At 41.5% G+C, this 15,529-nt stretch overlaps 1 protein-coding gene across 1 annotated transcript; it reads right to left on the minus strand.

Annotated features, from left to right (window-relative positions):
• Positions 1-8,053: 8,053 nt before the first annotated feature.
• LOC144514548 (carbonic anhydrase 4-like) lies at positions 8,054-13,779 on the minus strand. The gene is made up of 7 exons (XM_078245585.1): positions 13,773-13,779; positions 13,473-13,637; positions 13,237-13,382; positions 10,510-10,602; positions 10,340-10,406; positions 10,082-10,245; positions 8,054-8,541 (listed from the first exon to the last, which is right to left on the minus strand). The coding sequence occupies exons 1-7, from the start codon at positions 13,777-13,779 to the stop codon at positions 8,362-8,364; spliced, it is 822 nt and encodes a 273-aa protein (XP_078101711.1). The 3' UTR covers positions 8,054-8,361.
• Positions 13,780-15,529: the final 1,750 nt, after the last annotated feature.

Consider the following 15,529-nt stretch of genomic DNA (forward strand, 5'->3'; position numbering starts at 1 on the left):
AAGCTTTGGCACTACTGAACTAAACAGTCTAACAAGACTGACAATTTCTAATTGAATAAAGTGACTGGCACGGTTGGGAATAAAGTGGTAAAAAAGCAACTTCACCCTGCTCGTCTTATCATTATCATTCCCATTCATGTTTGGTATTCAGTGTTACTATGAATTAAATAGCTTACATGAATTCAGATATTAACAATCTATCACTGTATGTATGTGTATGTACTGGTAGTATCAGACGATGGAGATATTCATTTTTCACTTAAATTAACCAATCTCCTTGACTATTTCTGAATATTTTGGACCTGTAGTGTGGCAAGAGAAATCTAAATAACATATTTGACATATTTTCCAGTCATGAATGAAAGCAGACTCACCTGATCCTGTGCAGATGGTCCAAAAGGATGCCAGGAGAACGGGCAGGATTAGCTGCTGCATTTTGGAGCTGACTCGACCTGGGGAAGACAACACAATGACGTGTTTTTTTCCAATGTGATCGCATTCTTGCAGGGGGTCTTATACTTATCTATCACCATACCCTGACAGGAAAGAAAGAGTGGCCCCTCCTCCTTCAGGCATGCCTCTAATAAAGCTCTCCACTGATAAGAGCTCCAATGAGGGGGCCCATCCATGGGCTCCTGGTGTACAGGGAACACTGCCTGGTGATTTGAGAGGTATCTGATAATCAGATGGAGTTAATCATCATCACAATTATTGCTCCTCAGGTAACTTAAGGTGACCCTCAGAGGATTAACTGTGTAAAAAGAGGAATATTAGGCTCTAAATTACCTCTTCCCCTTGAAAACTCATTACATCTCACACTATCAGTACTATATTTCATATATTCTGCTTGTTCCAGATCTCTATTAAAGATTAAAAAATGCTCCTTTACAAAAGTCCTGCATTCAAAGTATTAGCAACAAAATGTACTTCTAGTTTCAAAAATATAAGTACTCATCATGCAGAATGGCCCGTTAGTGTCATATTATTTTTATGTTTTTATTATATATGTGATGATATGTAATGTTGTAATTGGTGATAGTGGGGGCTAATAATAACTCGATAATATAATAATGCATCATATTTTATAAACAGGTTATATGTTAATGCTTTTTTTCAACTCTGACACACTTTGAAAAGTACAGTTGTGATGCAACAGCAAAGTGCAAAAGTTCACACAGGGAAAGGTGATTACAAAATGTTCATATTAAAGCTGATACCTTATGGTTTTATTTTATAGATTAATGTAGTGCAGTAAAAAGTACATTTCCCTCTGAAATGTAGAGGTATAAAGTAGAACATTAAATAGAAATGCTCAAGCACAAGTACCCCAAATTGTACATAGGTACATTACTTGAAAAATGTACTTAGTTACTTTGAACCACTGTTTTTCATAAACATTTTCCCGAAACATACTTAGTATCTTATAAGAAATTGGTGATTAATGAGACACACACACACACACACTTTCTAAAAGAGGATATCAGGTAAAATCTTTAAAAAGGTTTATTTTCCAGCCCAGTTCACCCTATCCATAACACCTGTCCAGTTAGTGCAATGCTTTGCAAAAACTCTCAACATCTCTCTTCAACTTTTCAACAGAAAAGTTAAAGCTGTCACCTTTATTTTTATTCACTGAGTGGAAACCTAGAATCCCCTCAGTTTGAATTATTGATCATGCTGAGTGAGTGAAGTGAAGGACATTGGCAGAAGTTCCTCAAAAAAAAAACATGAATTAGCTTGCTTTGCTCTTCTTAAAGACTTTGCCAGCAATTGGCAATGGGTATGATGGTTTTTGTGTGTGTGTGTGTGTGTGTGTGTGTGTGTGATTTTGACACCCAGTAAGTAAATCCCGATCTTGACACCTCAAATGGATTCAAAGTTGGACGGTTGAGTTTCCAGTGTTCGGCCATAAACATTATAAGAGATTTGTTTTTATTTATTTTGTATCCTGGAAAGACACCAAAATCACCTAACAGGTCAGTAAAGTAGGAAGAGCTTGTTTCAGACTGGAACAAGCAAAATTAAGTTATCTGCATACAGGGTTATTCTGTGTTTATATCTCCTATTTTTATTCCATTTCTGTTAAATGTATGTGTTTACAGATTGTCATGACTAGTGACTCAATAACTGAGGTAAACAGAAGGGGAGATAAGGGGCAGACCTGCTTTGTTTCTTGATTAAGTTTTATGAAGCTGTAACCTTAACCCTTACATCGAAACGTTAGTCACTGTTATGCACTTTAAAAAATAAAAAAAACTATAAATTAAGTTGACATCTGTGTTGCACCGGCGATTCTTTTTTCCTCTACGCTGTTTTGTCCTGTCCTGGCTGCACCGGATTGTTGTGGATTGCAGAAGTGCAGAGAACCCTCTATTTTTTACCCTTGTGTACTCTTTATGGTCTTGTCCAGTCGTTCCTGCCCTTTGGGATGGAGTCAGAGACACACTTTCCAAAGTCATAAACATAAATGTACCCTATACCAAGCCACGTGAATGTTGGGTATTGAGCTTCAAGGCATCAATTGTAACATTGGCGCCTTGGGGCATGCCTTGCAACAAAACGCCTAATCCTTATAAACTGGAAAATCAGCAAGGTTAATTTAACTGTTTTGACAAGTATAATTGGCTTGAGGAGTTCCTATAAGTATGACAAAAGCAGCTTTTAAATTCTAATAAATCCAGAAATTCCTTTTGTTTATGCAGAGCTGGATCTGAATACTCAGAGCTGTACAAGTCATGGTAGAAGCCTAGAAAAGTGCTATTTCTCTCTTTTAGGTCCGAGGTTATCACCCCCGTCAGTTTGAATTGAGTTTATTGCCTCCTCTGCCTGCATCTGTTTAATGCACCAAACTAGTTTACCGGCTTTTTCACCTTGCTCATAATAGGATTGCCTTAATCTCATCAAACTTTTTGTTGATTTTTTGTAGCTACAACTTAGCTCTCAGTTTATGGAGCTCTGAATGCAAACATCTGATTTGATTTGCTCAAAGTGCTGGTCTCCTTGCAAGTACAATCTTGTGTTACCCTCGATAGAACAGCTCCACCTAGTGGACAAAAGGAGGGAAAGCACTAGTGATTTTGTCCTGTGGTGACATTCACCATCTTTTGTACTTGGTAAAGTAACCAAATTGTTGCAGTCAATGTCTTGAGTTGGCTCTGTACTTCAGCAAACTGGTGTTACGTGAAAGTAAAGTCCTGTATTTAAGGGTGTTTGTCGCCACATTAAATTAACAGATTTCACACACACAGATTGGTACTAAAAGTAGGTGACTCTGATGGGGTGGACAGGTTGGAGATGTGGGTTACAACGGGGCACTCAGCTTATCAGTCCAAAACGAGCAGGACAGAGCCGAAGCGCGAGCCATGCTACACAACGCTTCTCTCAGCTGGAGGCTGTGGCGATGGCCTTCTTGAGCTGCTGGCTGCGGATCTCGCGGGTGCGAGACTCCAGGAGCAGGTCGTGGCAGATGTTGCAGACCAACACCGGGTCATACAGCTGTTGGTCTGGGATGGGCAGCTTCAGATGACAACATTCTTTACAGAACACATTGCCACAGTTCCTGTAGAAGGAGACCACACAGGAAGTTGTTAAAGCAGTGTGTACATGTTAACTTACATCACTTTATAGAATGAACATTTTTCAACAGTGACATATATAGTTGCCTATATAGTTGCCTACATCTACTGTTGCAAACATTTTGTCCATCCCCTGTGTTTTTCAGAGTGGTCTGTTATAAAGTTCTTTCCATTTTGGGACAACTGTCTCAGTTTTTCAGGGGAGCATATCAATAATTATCTGGCTAACCAAGAGCCTTTCATTCTGAAACCATGGGCCTGACGCAAAGCTTGTTTTATTGCCTTAAAAATACAAATGAAAGTGTGTCTTTGAATCGCAGGCTGCTACTTTGGCAGAATTGTGCTGCAACAAAAGAGTGCCAGGATGAATGTGAATACAAAAAACTGCCAGAGTTTTCTCAAAAGTGTTGCTGTCTCCCCACGCTGCAGATGCTCTCCTCCTCCCTCTTAAACCAGGCTGTCACTTCCTTTATTAGCATTAGCATCTCCACAGCTTCATCTTTGTCTCAGGTGTCATTAGCCTCTGACTCTGCCAAACTGCTGACTCCTTTGACCGCTGGCTTTGAAATGGATCGCGTTCAACACAAGGGAGGTCTGGAGGGGACTGAAAACCATCTCTGGTCAAAACAAAGACAGTGGTAGAGGCTTTGCTTCTGGTGACCGTGACAGGGCAAATTAATTAAATCTTTTTTCCAACCAGACTTCAGACTTGTCTGTGACTCAACCTTCTCCTCTCTGGCCACTGCGGACCACCTCATCCCCTCTCAGGGCTTCTGAGACATCAGCATCCCCCAATTCACACCTGTCCACTGCTTTTGATTCCCCATTCATGGATGTTTCACACCCCTCCCCCCATCCTTCTGTGTGGTCCCAGTACCTAAAACTGTGCATCCCAGGGAGCCCAACCACTTCAGACCGGTAGCCTTGACTTCTCACCTGATGAAGACCTTGGAGAAGATTGTTACCTGAGAACCCGGTGGGCTCAGAACTGGACCCCCTACAGTTCACTTACCAACCAGGCATAGGGGTGGAGGATGCCAGTATCTATCTATCACACAGATCACTGTCACACCTGGAGAACACTGGGAGCACTGTGAGGGTCACGTGTTTTGATTTCTCCAGTGCTTTCAATACAATCCAACCTTCACTGTTCTGGGGGAAGCTATTGGGAGCTGGTGTTGACCCCCCACCTGTCTGCATGGACCATCAGTTCACTTGACTGACAGACCACAGTATGTGAGGCTCCAGGACTGTGTGTCTGATGTGGTGATGAGCAGCACAGGTGCACCACAGGGTACAGTGCTCGCCCCGTTTGGTTTCATTCTGTATACAGCGGACTTCAGGTACAACACAAGCAGCTGTCACATGCAGAAGTTCTCTGATGATACTGCCATAGTTGTATCAGAGGAGAATGATCTGGAATACCAGGAGGTCATCTGGGACTTTGTCAACTGGTGTGAGTTAAACCACCTTCACATCAACGCCAGCAAGACAAAGGAGATGGTGGTTGACTTTCGCAGGAGACCGCCTGGTACTACACTGGTGAACATCCAGGGTGTCGACATCAAGATGGTGGAGACATTCAAATATCTGGGTGTTCACCTCAGCAATAAACCGGACTGGTCCAAAAACACAGACGTCCTGTACAAAAAGGGCCAAAGCCGTCTCCACCTGCTGAGGAGGCTGACGCCGCCTTCCCACTGGCAGTTGAAATCAGCTCCGATACGGCTTCGAAGCGACCGGAAGTCATTTATTTCCTATGGAGATTCGCAGACTGCATGCGAATGGGTCCGAACCGGGTCCGAACGAGTGCGGAAAAAATCGTGTCAGTTGGTCATCCGGATGCGTTAAAAAAAATTGAACCAAAGCCTGTCTATGGAAAGCCGTTCCACTCCCTATTCAGCCCCATTGTACCGAATTTGGTTGCAGTTCCACCAGAGTTCCACTGGGGGTGATCGCGGTCCAGTGCTAAATGAATGGGACTCTATGGAGCTAGACGGCTACATTTCTCAGATTTGATTGTAGTTTTTGCAAGTTCAACATGGATTATAGGTCAAAAGTTGAATGAACGAGTACTTGTGTCCTTTCGATTTCTTACAGGTTGAGTCGTTGTTGCCCATAACACGCTAGCATTCTGCTAATGAATGCTGATTGGTCAGTGAAGGACTGATTACGATCGGCGATCCCGCTTGACGGCATCCAAAGCAGAACCAGAATGCCAGAGTGACTATTTCGGCGTGGTCTCTAAAACATTAGCAAACCTCTTTCTAGGACGTGTATTAACAGGGAGAGGCTAACCTGTCAGCTGTGTTGTCGATGCCTCGAGAGAACAAAGGAAGTGACTCAGAGCTTGCAGTAAAGCAGTATCTCTGGCCGTATATGCGTATGACGTCATTGACATTTTAAAAGGCTTTTTAGAACAAAAAAGCCACTTTAAAAAAATCTAACACCCAGCAGTGTGTATTTTCTTAGCCTCCCATTTCGAATGCAACATTCAAATTATTAGACAAAAAAAGATATCCTGAGAAAAGTGGATTTTGAGGGGTATAGCTCCATAGAGTCCCATTCATTCTGCACTGGCCTGTGAGCGCCCCCTATATGGAACTCTGGTGGAACTGCAACCAGTTCAGAAGCCGGAAGTAACGAGAGAGTGGAACTTCTTCCCTTATTAGAAATTCTTTGATTGAACTCTTGCGAAAGGCTACGGACGGTTCCTATCCGACAATTCCAGCGGAAGTTCTAGTCGTTCTAGTCTCTCCGCCATTTTTGTGAGTTGCTTCCGAAGCTTTTCAACGGTGTAGTACGACGTCCGCTGGGGGCGTATTGCGTATTACGGAGCTGATTTCAAGTGCTTGTGGGAAGGCAGCATGAGGTCCTTTGGTGTGTGCAGGACTCTAGGATTCTGTGGTTGCGTCTGCAATCTTTTATGCAGTAGCCTGCTGGGGAGCTGGGAGCACAGAGAGGGACAAGAAAAGGTTAAACAGACTGGTGAAGAGGGCTAGCTCTGTTCTGGTCTGCCCTCTGGACACCATAGAGGAGGAGAGGGGGGAGAGGAGGATGTTAGCCAGGCTGGCATCAATCATGGGCAACACCTCTCACCCCCCATATATGAGACTGTGAGTTCCCTGAGCAGCTCCTTCAGCAGCAGACTGCTGCACCCTCAGTGCAAGAAGGAGCACTACCGCAGGTCCTTCATTCCAGCAGCAGTCAGCCTCTTTAATACAACATCATAATGTAGCACTGCTTGCTGTTTCTGCAATATGAGCCATCACTGGACAATATTCTGCACTACGCTTTATTATTTATTACTCTGTGTCACCTCCAACTGTGCAATATTTCATTCCTACTCATCCGCACCTTACTCATCTGTATATGTATCTGTTTATAGAAGAATGTTCATTGTGTAAATATGTTTGATGTATTACTATTATTATTATTATTATAACTTATTCTATTTGTTCTATTTCTTATATATTTTTTCTAGGGCTGTCAGCGTTAACGCGTTAATCGCGATGCGATTAAGGGCCGACGCAATGAGATTAATCGCATGCCGGCATGCGATTAATTTATTTTACACTTCACTCGGCTTTGCGTTGTGCCCAACGCCTACTATTTTGACCCTTTGGATTACTACAGCTCTTGCAAAATGGGTGGCAACTAACTGCAGACCTGTCAGCATTGTAGAGGACTCGGGTCTTAAAGAAGTGCTACGGTTGGCATGTTCTGACCCGTCTTATACATTGCCATTGAGGGGGACAGTAGTTTCACCACACACAGCCTGTATGACACGGAGAAAGCAGCTAAACTGGAACTGCTGCCAAGTGCAAACACTGTCTCATTAACCGGTGATCACTGGACGTCAGTGAGTAATCACCATTATTTAGGAGTTACTAAACACTATATTGACTCTGGCTGGACTTTGCACTCGTTTGCCTTAACGGTGGTTGTTAGTGTTACATCTCAGTTAGGTTAGGTACTTGTAGGAATTGTGCAATAATGACAGATTCACACATTTGTTTACAGTAAATAAATAATAGTCAAGTTCATAAAGTCACTTTCTTTGCATTTATTTGATTCCCAATCAAGATACACTGGTAATAATTGCTTTCCATTGTTATTATGTACTTAAAAACAGTTCTGAAATGCAAAATAATAGAATTTTCATTGTGATAAAACATGCGATTAATCGCGATTAACTATAGAACTTCAGCAATTAATCGCGATTAAAAAATTTTAATCGTTTGACAGCCCTAATTCTTTCGCCTATGTCCACTTAATGTGTATTTGTGTTATTCTTATGTGTGTACATTTTTTCTTTTGAGCTGCTGTAGCACAGGAATTTCTAGATAGATAGATAGAGATGCTTTATTTATCCCAAAGGAAATAGTTTTGCTATTAAGAGCTCCATGGTGTCCACATGACATATTGACAAAAACACATAACGTGCCAGGTCATGGGGCTGAGATTGGCGACTCGCACTAACATCAAAAGTGTGTGCTGGTGCTAATAGGATGACACAGTGAAAATGAGGGACTGCCTAAGGTATCTGGTGCTTCACTACGTATGCATGAATGCTGATCGAGCACTTACAGCACCTTTCATAAGGCGTTCCTTTACGCCTTTGTCATTTGTCTTGTAAGACCAGGTGAGACATGCCTGCACCAGGATCTGGTCGATCATCTTAGCAACAATGGGATGAAGAGATTACAAACCAGGGTTGAGCTGAGGAGTGAAACTGAATTTATTGTGTTCATGGATGTCGCAGTGCAGCACAGGATGCCTCACTCTAGTTGGGTTGCGACAGTCCCAAGGCCGTGGCGATGGCAGCCAGGAGAAGGGCAGAACTGACCAGGATCACTGCGCCTCCCGACCGGAACACCTGCCGACCGTTCAGGGGCTGGACCGGCCTAAAGTTCCCCACCATTGGCGTTCCATCTTCGAACTGAACCTCAGAGAATACTGTTAGCTGGAGGAACAGAGGGTAAATGTTAGGCCCCAGCTTGTGGAAAGAGATCATCAAGGTGATCTAAAAGTTGAGGGAGTCTACACAGCTGCACGATAAGGGAATGTTGAGTTCTGGGACCGTCCCTTTTGAAAAGCCAATGGAAACAGGCTAAAGGGCTCCACACACACCTTACCAACAAACACATACACCAGCAGCCTATTGCCCAGAGAGAGAGAGAGAGAGAGAGAGAGAGAGAGAGAGAGAGAGAGACTGGACTTGCAAAACAAAAAGATTTATGTCATGGTGCCATTAATATCTTTGCATAAAACCCAAACTTGACATGTGCTCAGCACTCATTGCAGTAAATTCCTCTTGGAAATCCAGAGTTGGGATGGCATGAAGCGCCCCCATAGCTCACCGGGTAGGGATCACAGCATTAAGTCCTAACCGCAGCGGCCAGGGTTCGAGTCTGGCCCTGGGCCCTTTTCTGCATGTCTTCTCCTCTGTCTAAATGAAGTCAATCATAAAATGCCTAAATAAATAGAAGTGTTGGCATTGCCCACTGTGACGATACATTGGGAACAGTAAAGAGTAATGCTTAATCCTAGTTCTCCTTCATCGAGATTTCTTTAAATGCTTCTGGGAGAAGTCATCAAGGTCTCATGAAGCTTTTTCACATACGCAGAGTCTAGCTGCTCATAAGTTTTCCCTAACAAATACGATGTTGACGTATTGTACTTTCATTCAACTTTCATTTTTCGCTACTTAAGACATTAGCTCCTCTACATTTCTGAGGGAAATACTTTTTACTTACTACTACATTTATCTGACCGCTATCATTTCTTGACAGATTGAGAATTGACATAAGAAAACATATAAATGCTTATAAAATACAACACATTGTTTAAGATTAAACAAGTGGTTGCATCACTTTGTGTATGTGACCCAGTACAAAAGAGCAGTGTCTAGTTGACAGAACAAGGTATAGACAACTAGCAAAAGTTTTAGAACTGTATAAAGAACTTTGTGTTTTCTTCCTCAATACTTCATTATTTAATAAAATCTGTATTTTGAGATTGTTGAAACTTGTATCAGTACTTTTCAAGAAGTCCTCAGCAACGGTCGTGGTTTTAAACACGTCGTTTTCCTTGTGAAACAGTTTGGTTAGGTTCAGGCATGAAACTTTTCAAACAGAACACAAACCCCAGTCCATTGGGTGAAAGTTTGTTTGACCCATCTAACACCCCAACCTGCCTCCTTATTCGCATTGGCGTCTTATACTTCATCACCTTCCTTTTTGCTTTGCTCCCGTAATAATAATAAATAAAAAATAATAATTACGGGAGGCTACTAGAGGGCGCCGTCACTATAAACACAAATATGAGTCGTAATTTCTGCTTGAACAAATGACTTATTGTCAGGGGAGGTCAGTCTTATACTTTACTGTTCAAGCAAATGTTTTAATAAAAGTAAGAAAATGTCCCGTATAACTAAAAAACAAACATAAAAAATAAAAAAAATGCACTTGCATTCCTTTACATTTCTGGTATTTTATACTAACCTGATCCATGCTCAGAGGGATGGGACTCTCAAACACAGTCCAAATTACAGCCTCATTGCACTCTGGGGTGGTCAGAGAGCCCTTGTAGCGGTAGTAGCTGGTCAGATTCTTCACAGGTGGGATTAGTTGTGCCAGGGAGATGGACTCCAGAGGAGTTTCACTATCTGAAAACAGAAAAGCCACAGATGAAACGTTACCAACACACACTGTGCAGCCATGTCTTTAGTTGCTTATAGTGAACTTACATGTAGTACTTACCTAGAGCTGCGATGCTTGGCAGAGCGGTGATGATGGGGTCATACCTTTGGTTTGCCCTATTGGATTTCTGAGAATGGAAATATACACAATACACACATTTCAGCACTGTGTCTAAGGTCCTTTCTGTAATAGCCAATTGTTTTCAACAATACAGGATTCAAAATGGTTACCTCATAGAAGAACCCAAGGACTGCAACTCCCTCTGGGTCTGATAGAGCTGTTGTCAGATCAGCGTAATCGTTCTTTATGTGAACGATGTGCAGCTGTTGAGACAATATTACCGATGTTACCACTTTTTTTTCACAACGTAATATTTTACAATGTGTGTGTTGAATGTTATTGTAGATGGGACTAATAAAAAGTCACAATGTTATCAGTTTACAGAAGTTGCACCATTTGTAGAGTACATTTCATGCTCTAACAATAGAACACCTAACATATCAGTTCAAGTGAATCAGCTCTTTATCAAAAACATGATTGATAAAAAAAAAAAAAGCTTTCCTAATAGTCCAGGGGATTGTGCCAAATTTGAGGTGATAAGTTTACTTTTTTTTATAAAAGCATGGAATTTAGTACACTTGTACAGTTTAGCGCCCTCAACATTTTCAGAAACGGAACCCTCGCAAAAACGCCTCATGGTGGCCTTCTTACTTTCCGCCATAACCAAATAAAGTCTTTTGCATCATATTTCCAAACATGATAACACAGAATAGATGTCTACCCCTATGTTTCAATGGTCAAGGATTACAATGATACCATATACAACGTAATAAACTGTTCAGGTGAATAGTTAAAGGGATACTTCACCGATTAGCATTAAGCTTTGTATCAGTAGAAACCCGGCAGTATTTTTTTAATGACCGTGCTTCCTTCCCTCATGTCCCCCTAAGAGTAGATTTCTCTGAGTTGTGGGTCTGGAAAAAAGCCTCTGATAACGCAAAAATCGTCATTTAGCGTCATCTGAGGCATTTTTGCCCAGAGGCTATGGACAGCCAGCTAGTTCCGCATGTTTTCCACCCGCCCATAGGGGGTGGGACTGTCACTACCCGAAGCGAGTCGAGTGTCAGCCATCTTGAAGCTAAGCTAACAGGCTCTCTCTCTTTTCAGCAGCAACCTTACAATTATGTGCATTCAAACTACCGCACATGTGTACCACCGGGATACATTGGTACAGATCGGAGTATATGCAGGACACTTTATTACAGACGGAATACTCGAAACACTAGGCGAGCTTCGCCTACTATGGAGACCAGCACCTGAGCCTGCGGTGTCGCCCGATGCTGCTAGCCGGGGAAGGGGTGTGTACCGGACTATCCAGCTACCAGGCCTGCTAGCCTTCAGAGCAGATAGCTGCTGCTCTGTCGCCGGGTAAGACTCGTGGAGGTGTGCTGTGTTAACACGGACTGGTGCTTGTATCCAACTACTGCTCACCGCTGGAGTTTGTGACTGTTAAATGTTGACCATTCTACGTGAATTCACAGCTGTGTTTATACTCTGTGTTTACATCCAACCAAGCGCTAATGCTACCAATGCGTTAGCTGAACTTTTCAGAGTGTGCACTAAATGTAGCCTGTTTCGTATGTCGTTTTTATATTTTTTAATATGTAACACCACTTGAGCTACTGTGAAACGTTTCGTGTATATGGTTGAAATGACAGTAAAACACACTTGACTCCCTCTCTGTAACCAATTTCAATGTCTATGTCTGTAACCGGTAGGCGTGGCTTGGGAGTTTTCTGGCTTTTCTCGGTCTAGAAGGCATCAACTTCTAAAAAAAATTTCACATTACTACATAAATGACCCAGTGGAATACATATTCATCTTTCCAGCGGTGAAATATCCCTTTAATGGTGAATTTGGTGATACTGAAGAAGGAAATCACAGTATCTTAGAACCTAGGCTAACGTTATAATATCATGTCTGTTGCATGCATGTTGTGTAGAGTTTTAAACCCTGATGATACAGTGACTGCAAAGAGTAGAACAATAAAGAGACACAACGCATTTAAGTCCTACCGACACCGGAGGGGAAAAACAATTCATCGCTCTCAACTGACTGCGTGAAGGGGCCTCCTTGTCAATTCTGTCTGCTAGCAAACAACAAAAACAAAGACTGTGGGATCCATTATTTGGTTAAGGTGGAAGGTAAAATGGCTGCCACAAGGCGTTTTTGCAATGGCTCCATTATTGAAAACAGGTATACAGGTATACCAAATTCCATGCTTTTATTTTTTCACCTGGACTATAATCAACAATTATTTCATGTTATTATATATATACAAAAAATATACATGCATACAAAAAAATATATATATATATATTTTTTTTTTTACATGTCAAAAAATAAACTACTACTACAATCACAAATTAGTCACAGAATGAATCAGTGTAACCAGAAAATTAAATACCAAATCAGTATTTCTGACTATTTAAAGGATGAGTCTGGTGATATTACATATTGTAAATAATACATTCATCCTACTAACACATCTGTGTATCCAAAGCCTGGTATATCTTATCCACTGTGCAATAGAACTCCACTGTTAAAAGAAGTTATTGAGCCACATCATCACACTGGATGAACAACGCCATTGTGGTTTATTTTGAGTCAACCCTTCATACACCATCCTCCTGCCGTAAATGCTTACTAGCACGTCAAATCTGTGGCAGAAAATAGTTCCCAACAAATATACTATTTAAAAAAACTGTATATTCACATTCAAATTTGAAAAGTTTAGTTTTAGAGAAAATCTGCATTTTTATGACCATATTTCAAATTGTTGGTCTGTTTTACTCCTGAGTTTCCAGCTGTTCCAGCAAACCTTTAACAGTTAATCACATCAGTTAATAACTTGACTAAAGACAGGATGTGTGTGTTGTACAGTAAGGTTATGGTACCTCCATGGGATACTGCTCTCCATTGATGGTATGTTCGGAGCCGGGCCCTCCGTTTTTGCCCCAGTGAATGTGGATCTGTACAGCCTTGTAGGTGGTCGGGAGGCCTCCACCTGAGATGGTGCTGAGGTGAGGAACTCCAACCTTAACTGTAGTGGACATACGCCGAGCATAAAGACGTCACACAACGGCTTCACAGCACTGAGGGCTATCTTGTGTTTAATGGAAAATATGCTCACCTGAGTAGCCGATGTTCGTTATTGCGTCACTGAAGATCTCCTGGTAGTTGGTAAAGATGAAAGGAGTCAGTCGTTCGTCTTTCAAAGTCTTTCTGGTGATGATGTTGATGGGCGACTGGGAGGTTCCATCACAGTTGCTGTAGGTCTGGCCCCACAAGCCTGGTGCTAAAACAAGAAAAACACTCAAGTTAAAGGGCAACTATTATATAGCATTTTCAGGATTATACTTGCATGTTGTGTTTGTACTAGAACATGTTTAAATGTTTTAATGTTTAAACAAACACTTTATTATTCTCATACTGCCCATGGCTGCGGCACCAGTATTCACTCTCTGTAGGAGACGCTCTGTAGGAGCGACTGTCTCTTTAAGCCCTCTTCCCGAAAAAAGCCCAGTCTGCCCTGATTGGCCAGCATGCTTCCTGGACACTCACTAGTTGAAGCTGGAGCTACTGCAACGGCGTATAAGCAGGACTTTGTACCGTGAAAAATCACCAATAAAGACTTCTAAATCAAATATTACACAACCGGACATGTCCCAGCAGTAAAGTGACCGGAATTTGGGGACAAATGACCAGCATTGGCCAAGATTACAGCTATGTCGCGTTAGCATGTAGCTGCTTAAAAGTTAGCAGTATTCTAACGTTAGATTGTAGTGGAAAGAAGCAGCACTTTCTACCGTCAAAAATCGCAGATAAAGGCTTCTGAACCAAACACTACCAAATCGGACATGTTTCAGCAGTAATGCAACCCGGAATTGTGGAGAATTTCACAACATTGGCAGCCCAGATGACATAGTATGCTAACGTTAGATTGTAGTGGAACAAAGCAGCAATTTCTACCATCAAAAATCACAAATAAAGGCTTTTAAACCAAATACTACATCAACAGAAAACGTTTCAGGTGTAATTGGGCCCGGAATTTGGGGAGAATTTAATGACACTGGCAGCCAAGATGACATATTTTCACTGCCGTTAGCATGTAGCTACATGCGACAATGTTAACACCGCAGTGGCTTAAAAATAAATAAAAACACTCCAGTCCTGCCTACTTGGAGCAGATGACCAATCATAGCAGGCCAGCTTAGAGTTGCATAAGACCTAGCCTACAGTAGAAAAACTGTTGAAACCGGAGCATTCAGAATAGTTGGATATCTGAACGTTTTAGCTCACAGGGATTTGTCTAAAATACATTTACCTCATTATTTGAAGTTTTGGCCACGTTTAACATGAAAATCCAACATTATAACATTGTAGATATGACAGAAAACACGGAAAAGAATAATATGTCCCCTTTAAACAAGTTGGAGTGCTTTAGAGTGGGTTACAGCACTGAGACAGTGCTTCTCAGGCTTCAGAATGATCTTCTGTTAGCAGCTGACAGTGGCCAAACATGTTTGATTGCTTTTAGATCTTACTGCTGCTTTTTATACAGCTGATTCCTTGATATTAATTGAATGTCTAAGCATTGGGTAGGCATATATCGGGTAAGGTTTTAGATGCCTTTAGGGAACTGTAAATCCTCCATTAATAGAGTACCAAAGGGATCTGTCCTCAGTCTTCCCCATCAATATATCCTCATAGATCAAATATTTCAAAAGCATCATATCAAGTTTAATTTTTATGCAGACGGTTCTCAGATCTTCTCCTTCAATTCCAGTAATATTATGCAACTGAGCAAACTACAGATTAAGATTTTATTGATCCCAACAAGTACAAATAATTTGCAATTTACCCAGTACATACACAGCTTCAAAACTCCCAGACAAGACGATGTCAGAGGCCACAGATCAACATATATGGGTCAATATAGGTCTGTCTTACAAAAGTTGAAAGCTGGTTATTTTAGAACCATTTTCATTTAGACTCCAATAAATCAGAAGTAATTATAATAGGTTGAGATTCTCCAGTTAGTCAAATTCCTTTTCAGATTAACAAGACAACTTGGTTATCCAATTCAGTCTCCTACATTTTCAGAACATCAATCTTTTTCATTTTCAAAGCACTTTGAAACTGCTGTCTATGGTTTACGGGGTTTTGACAGGAATAACTCTTTATATT

Source organism: Sander vitreus, unplaced genomic scaffold (genome assembly GCF_031162955.1).
Source record: "Sander vitreus isolate 19-12246 unplaced genomic scaffold, sanVit1 ctg608_0, whole genome shotgun sequence".
Lineage (NCBI taxonomy): Eukaryota > Metazoa > Chordata > Actinopteri > Perciformes > Percidae > Sander > Sander vitreus.